This window comes from Sapajus apella, unplaced genomic scaffold (genome assembly GCF_009761245.1).
Source record: "Sapajus apella isolate SASKATOON/1434 unplaced genomic scaffold, GSC_monkey_1.0 scaffold146, whole genome shotgun sequence".
NCBI lineage: Eukaryota > Metazoa > Chordata > Mammalia > Primates > Cebidae > Sapajus > Sapajus apella.
In genome coordinates this window covers 624,030-643,433 of record NW_022437086.1, presented here as the reverse complement: position 1 = coordinate 643,433, position 19,404 = coordinate 624,030, and the positions used below count along the sequence as shown (strand labels likewise).

The window sequence follows — 19,404 nt, the reverse complement described above, 5'->3', positions numbered from 1 at the left end:
AAGCAATTCTCCTGCCTCAGCCTCCCGAGTAGCTAGGACTGCAGGCGTGTGCCACTACACCTGGCTAATTTTTTGTATTATTAGTAGAGACAGGGTTTCATCATGTTGGCCAGGCTGGTTTTGAACTCCTGACCTCAGGTGATCCACCCACCTTGGCCTCCCAAAGTGTTGGGATTACAGGCATGAGACACTGTGCCTGGCCTGTCCATGGATTTTTTTTTTTTTTTTTGAGACGGGGTTTCACTCATGTTACCCAGGCTGGAGTGCAATGGCGCGATCTCGGCTCACTGCAACCTCCGCCTCCTGGGTTCAGGCAATTCTCCTGCCTCAGCCTCCTGAGTCGCTGGGATTACAGGCACGCACCACCATGCCCAGCTAATTTTTTGTATTTTTAGTAGAGACGGGGTTTCACCATGTTGACCAGGATGGTCTCGATCTCTTGACCTCGTGATCCACCCGCCTCGGCCTCCCAAAGTGCTGGGATTACAGGCTTGAGCCACCGCGCCCAGCCAATCCATGGATTTTTTAAAAGACGTGCTTTGAGCAATCTAAAACAAAAGCAGTCTGCCTAAAATTTATATTTATGTATTTCTACTATGTTACAGATATTGATTTTGTGGAGCTGTAATTTAATAAGATATTTAACAGTAATAAAACATTTTATAATCTTGTATATTGTCATTTTCTAAAAAGTTTTGTTATTTAAGTGCAAATGCAAAAGACAGGAGGGATCATATTGAAGCACTAGGAAAAATCTTTGTGAGTAAAAATTCAACCTCAAATACGCAAAAACTCAACTTCCAATGTGGAAATAATGTCTTTTTACAAAAGAAAAATAAACATATTTGTTTGTGAGTTGCTCTTACACGTGCGCGCGCGCACACACACACACGCACACACACACACACACACACACAGCCTTTAGAATAAGACAACCAGGCCAGGTGCAGTGGCTCACACATGTAATCCAATCACTTTGGGAGGCTGAAGTGGGCTGATTACCTGAGGCCAGGAGTTTGAGAGCAGCCTGGCCAACATGGTGAAACCCTGTCTCTACTAAAATCACAAAAATTAGCCTGGCGTGGTGGCAGGTGCCTGTAATCCCAGTTACTCAAAAGGCTGAGGCAGGAGACTTGCTTGAACCCAGGAGGTGGAGGTTGCAGTGAGCCTGAGCCTAGATTGTGCCATTGCAGTCCAGCCTGGGTGACAGAACCAGACTCTATCTCGAAAAAAAAAAAAAAAAAAAAAAGAATATGGTAACCAAAAATATCACTATTCTTTTTAGTTGGTCTTGGAAAACAAAAGTAAATCTATCTGCAAACACATCTAGGTGGGGCAAGAGTGTGTAAAAATGAGACATTAATCAAGATCGATTGATGAAAAAAGTGATGTAAAAAGTAGCAAGACAAAATCCCTTCCACAATGTTGATGAAAGGTCTTTCATTTTGTCTTTTATTACTCAGCTTAATAAGAAATAAAATTGAAAATAAATTAAATAACTTACATTGTCCTACTATTTACTTTTTACTACCTCCATATGTGTAGAGTTGTAAGAGATTTTTAAAGAGAAACAAGGTTGAGACTTCTAAGCCTGAATTTGGATAAAAGGTGAATCTTCAAAAGTATTGATAATTTTGGAAAATAATTTTTTTTTTTTTTTGAGGCGGAGTTTCACTCATGTTACCCAGGCTGGAGTGCAATGGCGCGATCTTGGCTCACCGCAACCTCCGCCTCCTGGGTTCAGGCAATTCTCCTGCCTCAGCCTCCTGAGTAGCTGGGATTACAGGCACGCACCACCATGCCCAGCTAATTTTTTGCATTTTTAGTAGAGACGGGGTTTCACCATGTTGACCAGGATGGTCTCGATCTCTTGACCTCGTGATCCACCCGCCTTGGCCTCCCAAAGTGCTGGGATTACAGGCTTGAGCCACTGCGCCTGGCTGGAAAATAATTTTTAATGAAATCATGACAGCCAGTGATTATCTAGTTACACAATTTGTTGTCAGAGATTGTGAGGGCTTTACTAGAAAAACTACAGGATGTTACACAATTTGTTGTCAGAGATTGTGAAGGCTTTACTAGAAAAACTACAGGATGAACCATGAGTCCTCGATGCTGAGGTTTTGTTTGTCTTCTTTCTTAATAGGTGAACATTATACCACTGATTGCCAAAGCAGACACAGTTTCTAAAAATGATTTACAGATGTTTAAGAGGAAGATAATGAATGAACTGATTAGCAATGGGATCCACATATATCAGTTCCCAACAGACGATGAAACTACTGCTCAAGCGAACTCCTCAATTAACGTAAGCTTCAGTAATGATATCGGACAAAGAGGCTAGAAATGAGTTTTTATCCAGAATCTAGTGTGAGAAAATTTTTATTTTTTTTGATTTTGAAAAACTTTTGTTGAATATTGATTCTTTGCAAACAGATTTATTTAGATTTAATTCATTCACCACGTTCCTCAAGGATTTTGGCCTACAATTTTCTTCTTAGAAGTGTATTTTGGCCGGGCGCGGTGGCTCACGCCTGTAATCCCAGCACTTTGGGAGGCCGAGGCGGGTGGATCACAAGGTCAAGAGATCGAGACCATCCTGGTCAACATGGTGAAACCCCGTCTCTACTAAAAATACAAAAAATTAGCTGGGCATGGTGGCGCGTGCCTGTAATCCCAGCTACTCAGGAGGCTGAGGCAGGAGAATTGCCTGAACCCAGGAGGCGGAGGTTGCAGTGAGCCGAGATCGCGCCATTGCACTCCAGCCTGGGCAACAAGAGCGAAACTCCATCTCAAAAAAAAAAAAAAAAAAAAAGAAGTGTATTTTATGTGTGGGTCTCATAAAATGACTCTGAAGGTGTTACTTCTTTTTTGTATTTTTTCAAAGAATTTGAGGATATTTTATATTAAATTTTATTTGAAAGTTTGATATAATTTACCCATGAAGTAATCTGGTCTAGGCTATATTTTGCAGTTTTAAAAAATTACTTAGTTTCTTTATTTATTGGTCTCTTTAAGGTCTCTATTCTTCATTCAGTATTGGTAGGTTATATGTTTCTAATAATTTCCCCATTTCTTCTAAGTTGTCAAATTAGTTGCTGCAAGAATGCTCATAATAGTCCCTTATAATTCTGTTTATTTCTGTAAGACCAGTTGTAATGTCATCTCTTTCATTTCTTATATTATTAACATATTCGCTCTTTTCATTGTTAGTCTAGGTAAGGGCTTTGATTTTGATTTTTTTTTTTTCCAAATCAACTCTTAGCTTCATTTATTAATTTTTATTTTTGAGACATAGTCTTACTCTGTTGCCCAGGCTGGAGTGCAGAGGGAAAATTTCTGCTCACTGCAACCTCCATCTCCTGGGTTCAAGAGATTCTCCTGCCTCACTCTCTGAAGTAGCTGGGATTATAGGAGCGTGCCACCACACCAGGCTAATTTTTGTATTTTTAGTAGAGACGGGGTTTCATCATGTTGGCCAGGCTGGTCTGGAACTCCTGACCTCAAGAGAGCCACCTGCCTCAGCCTCCAAAAGTGCTGGGATTACAGGTGTGAGCCACAGGGCCTGGCTGATTAAAATGTTTTTTATTCTCTATTTTATTTATTTATGCTCTAATCTTTGTTATTTTTTCCTCCTGGTAATTATTGGTTTAGGGTTTTTTTTTCTCTTTTTTTTCTTTTTTTTTTTTTTTGGTTTAAAGTTAGGTTTTTGTTTTGAGATTTTTTTTTTTTTTTTTTTTTTTTGTAATGGAGTCTCCCTCTGCTGCCCAGGCTGGAGTGCAGTGGTGTGATCTCTGCTCACTGCAACCTCCACCTCCCAAGTTCTAGCAATCCTCCTGCCTCAGCCTCCCGAGTAGCTGGGACTACAGGCATGCACCACCACACCCAGCTAATTTAAAAAATATTTTTAGTAGAGATGGGGTTTCTCAATTTTAGCCAGGCTGGTCTTGAACTCCTGACTTCAGACAATCTGCCCGCCTCGGCCTCCCAAAGTGCTGGGATTACAGGCATGAGCCATTATGCCTGGCAGAGATCTTTTTTCAAAAAGATGTAGGTGTTTACTAGTATAAACTTCCTTAGTTTTTTATTTTATATTCAGAGGGTATATGTGCATATTTGTCAAATATATATATTGCATAATGGTGAGATTTAGCTTCTAGTGTACAGTATGTTTATTAATATATTTAATATTGTGTATCCATTAATTATTTTAATAGTTGCAGTCATTTTCAATATTTTTGTCTTTTAACTTTTATACCAGAGTTAAAAGTTATTTGCATGTTATTTCTTCAACATTCAGGGTAAAGATGTTTCAGGGTACAGATAGTGTGAGAAAAATGATGTCTATTAAAAATCTTTTTTCTTGGCCGGGCGCAGTGGCTCATACCTGTAATTCCAGCACTTTGGGAGGCTGAGGCAGGCGAATCACGAAGTCAAGAGATCGAGACCACCCTGGCCAACATGGTGAAAACCCATATGTACTAAAAATATGAAAATTATCCAGATGTGGTGGTACACACCTGCAATCCCAGCTACTTGGGAGGCTGAGGCAGAAGAATCACTTGAACCCTGGAAGAGTAGTTTGCAGTGAGCAGAAAACGCACCATTGCACTCCAGCCTGGACGACAAGAGTGGAAACTTCGTCTCAAAAAAATAAAAAATCTTTTTGTGTGTTTGTTTCCTGCAGCAGGATACCTTGGTTTAGGCTCTGCTCAGTAGACACTTTCCAATTGTGTGCACAGCCTGAGATTAATGCTTACAGAAACCAATTAGCGCATGTTTACTATCAAGCCTTAAAATGAGACACAGGGTGGATCCCTGTCTAATTAAATTTATTACAATATCATCATCTCTGTCTTTTTTTCTGAGATGGATTCTTACTCTGACACCCAGGCTGGAGTGCAATGGCACCATCTCGGCTTACTGCAACCTCCGCCTTTTGGGTTCCAGCGATTCTCCTGCCTCAGTCTCCTGAGTTGCTGGGATTACAGGTGCCTGTCACCATACCTGGCTAATTTTGTATTTTTAGTAGAGATGGGGTTCTACCATGTTGGTCAGGCTGGTCTCAAACCCCTGACCTCATGATCTGCCTACCTTGGCCTCCAAAGTGCTGGAATTATAGGCATGAACCACCATGCCTGGCCCTCTCTGTCATTTTTATAACAGGAGTGAGAGTAATGGAGTAAGCTATGCTCTATCACTCTCACTTCTGTTATTAATTTATATCATTCTTGTATTCTAGGGGCTATTACCCTTTGCTGTGGTTGGCAGTACGGATGAAGTGAAAGTTGGAAAAAGGATGGTCAGAGGCCGTCACTATCCTTGGGGAGTTTTGCAAGGTAAATATGAAAGAGGGCAGGGTTTGCAATGATTAGGTTAAATATATGTGTATCATACATAGTCTCAAAATAATATTTTCATGAGCTAATATTGGTAACTCTTGCTAATCTGTAAATTAATAGTTACTAATGAGGAACAAAAACTCTGTTTATTTAAACTAATCACTTACTAATGACTGTGAATCATTGTCATAGAAGTTTGCCGAATGCTGCTTTAAGCCAAAATCTACAGAGGCTGGAAGGGCCTCTGTGATGACCCTAGTGCACCACGTGCATATTTTCTGTCTCTGTACAAACCATAACATTCAGAATGCTGAAAAGCACTTTAAACAAAATTGAAGCAAATATACTAGTGTTTAGACATGTTACACAAACTCATTACTACCTAATATATAAGCCATTTTAAACTGGTCACTAGAAAAAAGAATGATAAACTTCCTAAAACAAGAAAGTACAATTTCCCTTTGGCTAAAGATTATTCCTTTGACATTTATATTATTATTTACCATCATAATGAGTTAGAATATTGTAGTAAGCAGTAATTTATTATCTTGATCATATACTTGTGGTACTAATTACTGGGGAATGGAAGATTTACTTGTACTGTTTTCCAAATAATGTTGTTTGTTTGTTTTTTGAGACAGAGTTTTGCTCTTGTCGCCCAGGCTGGAGGGCAGTGGCGTGATCTTGGCTCACTGCAACCTCCACCTCCCAGGTTCAAGTGATTCTCCTGCCTCAGCCTCCTGAGTAGCTGGGATAACATGCGCCTGCCACCACAGCTAATTTTTGTATTTTTAGTAGAGACTGGGTCTCACCTTATTAGTCAGGCTAGTCTCAAACTCCTGACCTCAGGTGATCCACCTGCCTCAGTCTCCCAAAGTGCTGGGATTACAGGCATGAGCCACTGCCCCCAGCTCCAAATGATGTTTTTAAAAATTGACATATTAGAAAATTTAAAATTTGTTAAACTGCTTAAAACTTAATGTTTTAGTATTTATTATATTATGTTGTGTAACATATTAGTACATGTTATATACATATCTATACTAGATGTATAAAATTTGGTCACAGGTATTAATCACAATAAACCACATGTCTTCACTTTCAGTCTATGTGTATCATTAAAACAGCTATGTGAACTTATTGATTTTGAATATTGACTAATGCTGTCTCTAAATATATAAATGGAATTTCATAACTAAACTATTTGCCATTGTAAGGCATTTTTGCTAGCAGAATTTACTTTGATAAAATTATTTACACTAGTGATGTTATATATTCTCTTTGCACTCCAAAATACCCAGAGGGTAGTTTGTAACATACTAACACAATTGTTAATAAAAACCTATGGCATATATGCATGTAACATATTATTTCACTATTTTCCGCTTATTCTTCAGGTAGTAAGCTTAAAGCAAATTTGCTAACCTATAATCTCTGCCTATAATTGGTATGTATAATACAACCATATTTACATAGTTAAAAGAGTTATAACTATTAATCAAATTGATCAATTGTGTGTTATTTTAAATGTGTTTTTTATTCATGTATTCATTCATGAACACTTACTGATTGTCAGGGATTGATAATAAGTGGTGTTGATTCATTATTTTTTTATTACTAGTGGAAAACGAAAATCACTGTGACTTCATTAAGCTCCGAGATATGCTTCTTTGTACCAATATGGAAAACCTAAAAGAAAAAACCCACACTCAGCACTATGAATGCTATAGGTACCAAAAATTGCAGAAAATGGGCTTTACAGATGTGGGCCCAGACAACCAGCCAGTTAGGTGAGTAAACATATTGCTAGCTCTGGCAAGTACTGGAGCCCCTCACCCCCCTAAAAAAGAAAAAAAATATATTGCCAGCCCAACCAAATGGATAATTTAGGAGTTCCCTACAAACACAGGTACAAAAATTTGAGTAAGAGAATAATTATTCTTCTTCCATCCTGAACCATCTTGAATGTTAGGTGTTTTTATCATCTTTTGATGAAGACAGAGATAGTAGCAACAACATACTGCAGGGTCTCATTTTCATCCTGAAATACGTGTGTTCAGTATGTGTATATGCTGAAATGTGCGTCCAAGAAGAAACCATCATTGCGTTTTATTTTTTGTATTTATATGAAAGAACGGATAAAGAAAAAGATGAAAAAGTGTTAGCAAAGTTTGACAAAAGATGTTAAGAAGGGTTTCATGAGGAAACCAGCTGAAAAACAGTACTGGTGTCCTGGAAGTTAAATGAGGAAAGTTTGAGAGCATGTGTATTTCTCTATCTTGAAAAATAGAGCCTGGCACAGTGGCTCCCACCTGTAATCCCAGCACTACTTTTGGGAGGTAGGCAGATCACCTGAGGTCAAGAGTTTAAGACCAGCCTGGCCAACATGGTGAAACCCCGTCCCACCAGCCAGGCCTGGTGGTGGGGACCTGTAATCCCAGCTACTCAGAAAGCTGAGGCAGGAGAATCACTTGAACCTGGGAGGTGGAGGTAGCAATGAGCTGAGGTTGTGCCCCTCCACTCCAGCCTGGCAACAGAGCTAGACCCCGTCTCAAAAGAACAAAACAAAAAGAAAGAAAGAAAGAAAAAGGACTTGTGTCACTATTATATACATTATGTCACTACAGTGTTTATAATCCAGTTATATCATTAATTGTTCTTTGCAGACCCAAAATTTAACTGTCATAAATGATAATGATATTTTGAAAGACTCTTTGCTTTATTTTAGATGATTTTGAAAATCGTCTCTCATCTGAATTTTGACAATGTTTCCCTGAATTTTATTGTCAAAAGAGGTGAAGAAATATATGACATGCTGGAAAATGTGGGGATAAGAATTCACTTACATAAGTGTTGGAAAATTCTTTACATATACTCTCTGTATACCCTGATCTTAAATACCGTGCCAGTTTTTACGTCTTATGATATGGAAATTTCCATTTTGTGTTGCTAAACATGAGATCCCGCTGGCAAATTTCCTTATATAAGATGTAACATACAATAATTATTTATTATATTTTTACATGTTTATACTAGCATTTATTTTATTTTATTTTTATTTTTTGAGATGGTGTCTTGCTCTGTCTCCCAGGGTGGAGTGCAGTGGCACAATTTTGGCTCACTGAAACCTCCATCTCCCGGGTTCAAGCGATTCTCCTACTTCATTTTAATATAAGACTAAGAAAACGTTTCTCTTTAGTTTTCAAGAAATCTTTGAAGCCAAAAGACAAGAGTTCTATGATCAATGTCAGAGGGAAGAAGAAGAGTTGAAACAGAAATTTATGCAGCGAGTCAAGGAGAAAGAAGCAACATTTAAAGAAGCTGAAAAAGAGGTCAGTACTGACAGTTTGACATAATTTGTATTAATTTTTAGGTGCCCTATTAATTTGGGGGTTTTAATCTCAAGAGTTTAGTTGATGTTTTTGGAGGATACTTGCTAGTTTTCAAAAAGTAGCTTTTTACAGGTAGATTTGAATATAGCCTTTACAAAATTACAGTGTGCAGTTTTTTTTTTTCTAGAGCAGTTGGAAAATTTTCCCTTTAAATAACTCTTAAGTTAGTTTCATAAAAATGTATTTATTTTATTTATAAAATAAATTTTTATGCATAAAGTTTAATTTGTGACAAAGCCAAGCTATTACATCTGAGAAGAGTCTCGTACCATCTAATGCTATTAATGTACTAGAAAATTGTCTTCATTGGCCGGGCGCGGTGGCTCATGCCTGTAATCCCAGCACTTTGGGAGGCCGAGGCGGGTGGATCACGAGGTCAAGAGATCGAGACCATCCTGGTCAACATGGTGAAACCCCGTCTCTACTAAAAATACAAAAAATCAGCTGGGCATGGTGGCGCATGCCTGTAATCTCAGCTACTCAGGAGGCTGAGGCAGGAGAATTGCTTGAACCCAGGAGGCGGAGGTTGCGGTGAGCCGAGATCGCGCCATTGCACTCCAGCCTGGCTAACAAGCGCGAAACTCTGTCTCAAAAAAAAATATATATATATTCACTCTTGCCGGGCACAGTGCCTCACTCTCGTAATCCCAGCACTTTGGGAGGCCAAGGCAAGCGGATCACCTGAGGCCAGGAGTTTAAGACCAGCCCGGCTAACATGGTGAAATCCTGTGTCTACTAAAATTACAAAAATTAGCTGGGCATGGTGGCAAGCACCTGTAATCCCAGCTACTTGGGAGGCTGAGACAGAATTGCTTGAACCCAATAGGCAGAGGTTGCAGTGAGCCAAGATCACACCACTGTGCTCCTACCTGGGCAAGAGAGCAAGACTCTGTCTCAAAAAAAAAAAAAAAAGAAAAAGAAAAAGACCTGGGTTTGAATTTTAGTTTTGTCACTTGCTAGTTCTGTGGGCAGATACATAATCTCTTTGGGTCTCAATTTTCCTCTTCTGGATATGGTACTGGGATACAGTAACAACTTCAAAGGGATAGCAATGACATACAATAGTTGTTGTTATTCCCCTCATGTGATCATGCCACATTTACACACCTGTTAGAATAGAAAGAATTATCTAAAGCAGGCCAGGCATGATGGCTCACACTTGTAATTCCAACACTTTGGAAGGCCAAGGCAGGTGGATCACTTAAGGTCAGGAGTTCAAAAGCAGCCTAGTCAACATGGTGAAACCCTGTCCCTACTAAAAATATAAAAATTAGCTGGGCATGATGATGTGGACTCATAATTTCAGCTACTCAGGAGGCTGAGGCAGGAGAATCACTTGAATGTGGAAAGCAGGGGTTGCAGTGAGCCGAGACTGTGCCATGAGATGGGAGTCCAGAGCAAGACTCCATCTAAAAAACAAACACAAAACAAAACAAAACAAACAAAGGAATTATTTAAAGTAGCTAGACTCCTTTATTCTATTCAAAGATTTTTCCTTTGGCGTCAATATTTGCGTTTAACTGATACTGCTCCATAAAATGAGAAGATGGATTGGTTTGTGGAGGTGGCATTTCCCATGACAGTCACCAAATGATTCTCTTTAGATCAGCAATCAGGTTCTAAGCCTGGGCATGGTGGTGGTGGTTCACACTTGCAATCCTAACACTTTGGGCAGCCAAGATGGGAGGATTCCTTGAAGCCAGACTGGGCAACATAGCAAGACCCCATCTCTACAAACAATAAAAATAAAAAAATTAGTCAAGTGTGGTGGCAAACACCTATAGTTTGCCAGATATTTGGGAGGCTGAGGTGGGAGAATCGATTGAGTGCAGCAATGTGAGGCTACAGTGAGCTATGATTGCACCACTGCACTCCAGCCTGGGTGACGGAATGAGGTCTGACTCAAAAAAAGAAAAAAAAAATTTTTTTTCTAGGAAATTTATCATTTTAAAGCCTCCTTTGCTTACTTTACCAAGGCAGTACTTGATCAGATGCTTGTTAAAAATTAATAGACAATTTTAGTCCAGGGACAGTGGCTCACACTTGTAATCCCAGCACATTGGGGGGTTGAGGCAGATGAATCACCTAAGGTCAGGAGTTCGAGACCAGCCTCACCAACATGGTGAAACCCTGTCTCAACTAAAAATACAAAAATTAGCCAGGCATGGTGGCAGGTGCCTGTAATCCCAGGTACTCAGGAGGCTGAGGCAGGAGAATCACTTCAACCCGGGAGGTGGTGGTTGCAGTGAGCCAAGATGGTGCCACTGCACTCCAGCCTGGGTGACAGAGTGAGACTGTCTCAAAATAAAATAAAATAAAAATTAATAGGCAAATTTTAGAGCAGTTTTAGATTTACAGAAAAATTAAACAGAGTTCTCATGTAACCCTGCCCTGGACGTAGTTTCCTTGTTATTAGTATTGTATATTAGTGTGGCACATTTGCTATAGCTATGTAGATTTCCTTAGTTTTTACCCAATGTCTTTTTTTTTCTGCTCCAGTATTCCAGCCAGGAGATGACATAACATTTAGTTGCCATGTCTCTTCGGGCTTCTCTTGGTTTTCATAGTTTCTCAGACATTCCTTGGTTTTGATGTTTTTGGTTATTATTATTATTTCTTTTTGAGACGGAGTCTCGCTCTGCCACCCAGGCTGGAGTGCAGTGGCACAATCTTTGCTCAGTGCAACCTTCACCTCCTGGTTTAAGTGATTCTCCTGCCTCGGCCTCCTGAGTAGCTGGGACTACAGGCACCCACCACCACACCCTGCTAATTTTTGTATTTTTATAGAAGTGGGGTTTCACCATTTTGGCCAGGCTGGTCTCAAACACCTGACCTCTGGTGATCTGTCCCCCTCAGCCTCCTAAAGTGCTGGGATTACAGGCATGAGCCACTGTGCCCGGCCAGTTTGGATGGTCTTCAGTGTTGACAAGTTTTCATCAGGCATATTGTAGGCCACGCCTCTATTAGGATTTGCCTGACGCTTTTCTCATGACTAGACTGGGGTCCTGTCTGTTCGGGAGGAAGACACAGAGGTAAAGTGCCATGTTTAGGGCGTCGTATCAAGGGCACATACTATCAATACGGGTTATCAGTGTTGATGTTCTCCTGGATCTGCTGGCTGATTGTCAGGTTCCCCATCGTGGTTACCCTCCCACTCCTTGTCATATTCTTTGGGCAGAAGTCAGCAGGCACAGCTTACACTTAAGGAGTGGGGAGTTATGCTCCCCTCCTTTGCAGTGCAGTAGTTACCTCATTTATTCAGAATTCTTCTGCATGGGAGATTGATCAGCTGCCACTGCGTTAGGATGGGAACTTACTGTCACCGTCTGCCAAGTCATAACAATCTCTTTGGCAGCAGCCGTAACCCTGTATTGTCCAGATTAGAACCATAATGTGGTCTAGGGAGACCTCTTGTGCTGAAGTCCGGGCATAACCAGCCGGCTGCGCGCTCATTTTATGCCGCTAACCCTCCTTCAGTGCAGTGGTTCTCGATCAGGCAAGGTTGCTCACCATCCCCAGGGAACATCTGACAATACGTGGAGACGCTTTTGGTTGCTGTGACTTTTGTAAAGCGATGTTATTGGCATATGCCAAGTAGAGACCAGAGATGCTTCTAAACATACAGTGCTTAAGACACAAACGACAAAACATCTGAGCCAAAACGTCCATAGTGCTGAGGTTAGAAACTGTGCTTAACAGCTTCATAAAAGTTATAGATAATGCTCAAAGGGATATATTGTAATGAGAAGGAGGAAAAGACCTTATTTTGTGAAAAAAGGATGAATTCTTTAAAAAAATGTACAGCTGGAAGGGTAGCAGAATATGTCACACCAAACTATGCCATTCTGGCATATTATTTTGGGCTGAAGACAATTGAGAAGAAGCCAATACAAAGAAGACTCTGTGCCCTCCCCATGTTTGTCTAAAAGCAGGTCATAAATTTGTAAAGGTGGCCCCTCTCCTGAGACAAAGTCTCTGTTGCCCAGGCTGAAGTGCAGTGGCACCATCATAGTCCACTGCAGCCTTGACCTCCCAGGCTCAAGCGATCCTCCCTCCTCAGCCTCCTGAGTAGCTGGGACTACAGGCTTGTGCCACCAAGCCGGGCTAATTTTTCTATTCTTGTAGAGACGGGGTCTCCCTGTGTTGCCCAGGCTGGCCTCAAACTCCTGGACCCAAGTCATCTGCCTGCTTTGGCCTCCCAAAGTACTGTGATTACAGGCGTGAGCAACTCCGCCTGGCCAATTTATTTTTAGTCAGGGCCTCACTCTGTGGACGAAGGTGCAGTGCAGTAGCATGATTATAGTTCATAGCAGCCTCGAACTTCCAGGCTCAAGGAATCCTCTTCTCTTCTTAGCTTACCAAGTTTCTGGGGCAACAGACACTTGCCATCATACATGGATAATTTTTATTTTATTTCTATTTGTTTATTTGAAGACGGAGCTTCGCACTTTTTCTTTTCTTTTGACGTGCAGTTTCAGTCTTGTTGCCCAGGCTGGAGAGCAATGGCATGATCTCGGCTCACTGCAATTTGTGCCTCCTAGGTTCAAGCGATTCTTCTGCCTTAGCCTCCTGAGTATCTGGGATTACAGGCATGTGCCACCACATCCAGCTAATTTTGTATTTTTAGCAGAGATGGAGTTTCTCCATGTTGGTCAGGTTTGTTTAGAACTCCCAATATCAGGTGATCCACCCACCTCAGCCTCCCAAAGTGCTGGGATTACAAGCATGAACCACTGTACCAGCCGCTAATTTTTAAAAATGGTTTTTTTCTGTAGAGATGGGGATCTCTCTATATTGCCAACGCTGGTCGCAAACTGTTGGCCTCACATGATCGTCCCAACCCAGCCTCCCAAAGTGCTAGGATTACAGTAGTGAGCCACCCCCTCAGTCCATTGTTTTAGCCCATAATTTTCTTAATTTTGAGAGGGAGGAAAAAAACACCTCCCAGTCCCATCACAACTGCAATCTGCAACTATTTTCACTTGTATCTCGGATCCTACACATGCATATTTCTATGTCATTGCAATTAATGAATATAACCACTTATATTCTGCTTTTTTTCACTGAATCGAATATTTGAAATATTCAAAATACTTGAAATATGTCTCAGTCTCCTGAGTAGCTGGGATTACAGGCGCATGCCACCACACCCAGCTAATTTTTGTATTTTTAGTAGAGACGGGGTTTCATCACATTGGTCAGGCTGGTCTCGAACTCCTAAGGTAATCCACCCGCCTTGGCCTCCCAAAGTGCTGGGATTACAGGTGTGAGCCACCACGTCTGGCCATCTTTTTCTATTCTTTCACTTTTAGTCTAAGTGTGTCCTTAAAGCAAAAGTAGGTCTCTTGTCAGCCACATCGGAATTGTTCCTTTATTCATTCTGCTGCTGTGTCTTTTGACTAGTGGGTCTAACCTATTCACTGTTAAAGACATTTTTACAGGTAAGGACTCACTATTATCATTTTATTAATTGTTTTTTGACTGTTTTGTAGTTCCTTTTTTCCTCTCTTTCTGTCTTCCTTTGTGATTTGCTGGTATTTTTTGTAGTGATATGCTTTAATTTTTTTTTTTTTGACGTGGAGTTTTACTCTTGTTGCCCAGGCTGGAGTGAAATGGCAAAATATCAGCCCACTGCAATCTCCATCTCTCTGGTTCAAGCAATTCTCCTGTCTCTGCCTCCCAAATAGCTGGGATTACAGGCAGGCACCACCATGCCCGGCTAATTTTAATTCTTTTGAGACAGAGTCTTGCTCTGTTGCCCGGGCTGGAGTGCGGCAGTGAAATCTCAGCTCACTGCAACCTCCACCTCTGGGGTTCAAGTGATTTTCCTGCCTCAGCCTCTTGAGTAACCGGGATTACCGGCACTCACCACCACTCCCAGCTAATTTTGGTATTTTTAATAGAGACAGGGTTTTACCATGTTGGCCAGGCTGGTCTCAAACTTCTGACCTTAGGTGATCCACAAACCTTGGCTTCCCAAAGTACTGGGATTGCAGTCATGAGCCACCAGGCCTGGCCTCTAATTTTATATCTTTTGTGTATCAATTACAAAAGTATGGAATTTTGGAATTGTGGTTACCATTATATAAAAATCGCTGGAGGTCACTGTTTTAGACTGAGTTTCTGCACTAGGCCCCAACAGATCGGGCCCAGATCAGACCAAACCAGCACGAAGTCAAGATGTTATTTTATTTTAATTTATTGTGTTAAACAGCTTTAATCTCAGTTGTCTCGGCTTCTCGGCACAGTAAGAAACACCGCACTGATCAACATGTTTTGTTCTGGGGAAGTGGGCAAGGGCACTGGAATCACCTTCTTAGAAAGTCCAGCCCAAGATGGGAGGCCCGAGCGGGTGGGGACAAAACCTTCCCTGTGCCTGTGGCAAAGTGCAGGAGCCCCCACCCCCTGACTAACCGGAGTCCAGCCCCTCTGGGGAAAAAAGGGGTGCATGAACTCCCCCTATTTCACAGGCCCCTCCCTGTGGCCCAAGGCCCGCCCCACCCTGCAGCTTGCAGCCCTGGCAGGAGCTATGTTGCAAAAGTGAGAAGCTCTGGAGGTCACGCACTCCAGGTTATATATAGGGGCTCAGAGGAGGGAGACGGCCCCTGCGGCCCCCCAGCTGTCCCCTGGCACCCGAGGGAGCTGCAGGGGTAGAGGGTATATATAAGAGGAGCAGGCCTCATGCCGCCCAAAACTGGAAAGGATGACATGGCTTTACCCGGGGGGAGATAACCATTCCTGCCCTCCATTGCTACCCCCACATACTGTCCATGCCCTGGGGGGGTACTGTGAGTTCTGGAGGGGTGCTGCCAGTCCTCGGATCTTCTCCGGGATCCCTCACCTGCCTGTGGCAGCTGTGGAAGGACCCAGGGGTGGGGGGCAGGGCTGGGGAGCTGCTTTCTAGTCATACTGTGCAGGCCCCCACTCTGGGGCGGAGGCAGTGGCGTGCAGCCTGGGTGGCGCCCGCTTTGCAGCCGGGGGAGGTGGGGTCAGGCCCCCCGCGGGGCTGGGGGTGGGGCAGGAGCAGCGGCGGTGCCAGTGGGGGGCGGAGCCTCAGTTCGCTCCGGGGGCGGATGCAGGGCCACTGTCCCGGTTCCGGAGGCTGGTGCTGGGGCAGGCGCCGCCTGAAGCTGCTGGGCACCTGGGCGGGATGCTCGCACTCAAGCCTTGGAGGGGAGGATGCGTGCGTAGCAGGCGGGGGACGGGAAGGAGCCGCCGTCCTGGAAGCTGGTCCAGGGCGCACGGTGAGGAGGAGGCCGCCTTCTGGAACCCGGCAGCCTCTGCCCCCTGGGTTCAAGCGACTCTCCTGCCTCAGCCTCCCAAGTAGCTGAGATTACAGGCGTGCACCACCATGCCCAGCTAATTTTTTTGTATTCTTAGTAGAGATGGGATTTCACCATGTTGGTCACGCTGGTCTCGAACTCCTGACCTCAAGGGATCCACTCGCCTTGGCCTCCCAAAGTGCTGGGATTACCGTGTGAGCCACCATGCCAGCTTCAAGTTTTAATATTACAGTTATTTTCAATACTTTTATGTTTTAACTTCTATGTTAGAGTGAAAAATGATTTATACACTACCAGTGCAGCATTAGAGGATTCTGAAGGGGACAGTATATGCGCCTTTACTATTGAATTATATATATATTTTTTACGGTTTCATGTGATTAATGCATTCTTTCTTTCTTTCTTTTTTTTCTTTTTTTTTTTTTTTTTAGACGGAGTTTCGCTCTTGTTACCCAGGCTGGAGTGCAATGGCGCGATCTCGGCTCACCGCAACCTCCGTCTCCTGGGTTCAAGCAATTCTCCTGCCTCAGCCTCCTGAGTAGCTGGGATTACAGGCACGCGCCACCATGCCCAGCTAATTTTTTTTGTATTTTTAGTAGAGACGGGGTTTCACCATGTTGACCAGGATGGTCTCGATCTCTTGACCTCGTGATCCACCCGCCTCGGCCTCCCAAAGTGCTGGGATTACAGGCGTGAGCCACCGCGCCCGGCCTCTTTCCTTCTTTTTGAGATGGAGTGTTGCTCTGTCGCCCAGGCTAGAGTGCAGTGGCACAATCTCAGCTCACTGAAACCTTCGCCTCCTGGGTTCAAGTGATTCTCCTGTCTCAGTTTCCCAAGTAGTTGAGATTACAGGTGCCCACCACCACACCTGGTTAATTTTTTTGTATTTTTAGTAGAAATGGGGTTTTGCCATGTTGGCCATGCTGGTCTTGACCTCCTGACCTCAGGTGATCCACCCACCTTGGCCTCCCAAAATGCTGGGATCACAGGCATGAGCCACCATGCCCAGCTGCATTCTTTCATTTTTACTTGAAAAACTCCCTTAAGCATTTTTTTAAGGTAAACCTAATCATCCTGAATTCCGTCAGCTTTGTTTGTCTAGGAAACATGTTATTCTCCTTTCTTTCTGAAGGACAGTTTTGCCAGACATAGTATTAGTTGCTGGCAGTTTTTTTCTTTCAGCACTTTGAGTATGTTATTTGATTCTCTCCTCACCTGCAAAGTTTCTTCTGAGAGATCTGCTGATAATCTACTGAAGATTCTCTTGCCTGTGTCCTGCCACTTTTCTCTTGCTGCTTCAACATTTAAAAAAGTCTTTGACTTTTGACTATTTGATTATATTGTGACTTGGTGAGTATCTATTTGGTTTCAGCCTCTTTAAGAATCTTTAAGCTTCATGGATTTGGATGTCTAAATCATTCCCATGATTTAGGCAGTTTTCAGCCATTCTTTTTTAAAATAAGCTTTATGCTCCTTTCTCTACTTTCCTTCTCAAACTCCCATAACATGACAGTGCTTTGCCTAATGGTGTCTCTTTGGCTTTCTTTCTCTTTTTTTTCCCTTTGTTTTGAGATAGAGTCTTGCTCTGTCACCAGGCTGGAGTACAATGGTGTGGTCTCAAAACACTGCAAGCTCCGCCTTCCAGGTTCATCAACTCTCCTGCCTCAGTCTCTCAAGTAGCTGGGACTACAGGCGCATGCAACCTCACCTAATTTTTATGTTTTTAGTAGAGACAGGGTCTCACTATGTTGGCCAGGCTGATCTTGAACCCCTGACCTCATGATCAGCCCACTTGGCCCTCCCAAAGTGCTGGGATTACAGGCGTAAACCACTGTGCCTGACCTTCTTTTCTTTTCTATTCTTCTTTTCTTTGTCTTCTGACTGGATAATTTCAGAAGATCTATATTCAAGTTTACAGATTCTCTCTCCTATTGAAGTTTACTATTGTGTTATATCACCCAGTCTGGTCTTGAAACCTTGGGCTCAAGTGATCCACCCACCTTGGCCTCTCAAAGTGCTGAGATTACAAGCATGAGCCACTTTACCCAGTCAGTTCCTGCACTCTGGGAAACTGAGGGGGGAGGATCACTTGAGCTCAGGAATTTGAGACTAGTCCAGACAACACAGTAGGACCATGTCTCCACATTAAAAAAAAAAAAAAAAAAAAAAAGTCTTTGGGAGGCCAAGGTGAAAGGATCACATGAAGTCAGGAGTTTGAGACCAGCTTGGCAACATGATGGAACCCCATCTTTACTACAGATACAAAAATTAGCTGGGCATGGTAGTGCACACATGTAGTTTCAGCTACTCAGGAGGCTGAGGCAGGAGAATCACTCAAACCAAGGAGGTGGTGGTTGCAGTGAGCTGAGATTGTGCCACTGCACTCCAGCCTGGGCAACAGAGTAATACTCCATCTCAAAAAAGAATAAAGAAAAAAAGAAAAGAAAAATTCCATATCTGGGTGTTTGCTCATGAGTGTTTGAGATCATCATTAAGATCATGCTGTACTCCGATGATGGGGGTTTGTTTGATAATGCAAAAAAGTGTAGTTTTTGGGTGTTCAGCCACACTGTGCTTTGGTGTCACAACTGCATATCGGTTTCACAGCTGCAGGACAAGTTTGAGCATCTTAAAGTGATTCAACAGGAGGAGATAAAGAAGCTTGAAGAAGAGAAAAAACAGCTGGAGGGAGAAATAATAGAATTTTATAAAACGAAGGCTGCCTCTGAAGCACTGCAGACTCAGCTGAGCACCAATACAAAGAAAGACAAAGATCGCAAGAAATAATCATTTCTGTTACTATTCTGTCGTTTGAGAGCCCTGTCATTCTACATCCCATCTTCCTGTGAGATTGCCTTTGTAGCATTTAACTCTGCAGTTCTCGTTTTAAAAATTGGTTTGCTTATTGTATATTTTTCCCAACTAACGTGTGAACTCCTAGCTGAGTATAGTGGCTGACACCTATAATCCCAGCACTTTGGGAGGCCAAGGTGGGCAGATCACCTGAGGTAAGATCACCCTGGCCAACTTGGGGAAACCCCATATCTACTAAAAATGTAAAAATTAGCTGGGCGTGGTGGTGCACACTTGTAGTCCCAGCTACTTGGGAAGCTGAGGCAGGAGGATGGCTTGTACCAGGGAGGCAGAAGTTGCAGTGAGCAGAGATTGTGCCACTGCACTCCAGCCTGGTGACAGAGCACTATGAGCCACCATACCTGGTATGACCCACCATGCCCAGCCCACAATGACTTTTATACATATTGTTAAATCATCTTACAGATTTTATAATTGGGAAGAAGAAAAAGTTTACTAAATGGTCTTTTAATAGAAACTTTACAAGAACCAGAATCTTTGCTTTGTTCACGTATGTATCAATTCCTAGGCCTA

At 42.6% G+C, this 19,404-nt stretch overlaps 1 protein-coding gene across 1 annotated transcript in view; it reads left to right on the top strand.

Annotated features, from left to right (window-relative positions):
* Positions 1-19,001, top strand: part of SEPTIN14 (septin 14) — a 27,088-nt gene extending 8,087 nt beyond the window's left edge. Inside the window, exons 2-6 of the mRNA XM_032264721.1 lie at positions 2,147-2,308; positions 5,243-5,339; positions 6,964-7,132; positions 8,542-8,674; positions 18,625-19,001. Coding sequence (XP_032120612.1) covers positions 2,147-2,308; positions 5,243-5,339; positions 6,964-7,132; positions 8,542-8,674; positions 18,625-18,804 — 741 coding nt within the window. The 3' untranslated portion in view covers positions 18,805-19,001. The remainder of the gene's footprint in view (positions 1-2,146; positions 2,309-5,242; positions 5,340-6,963; positions 7,133-8,541; positions 8,675-18,624) is intronic.
* The last annotated feature ends 403 nt before the right edge of the window (positions 19,002-19,404 follow it).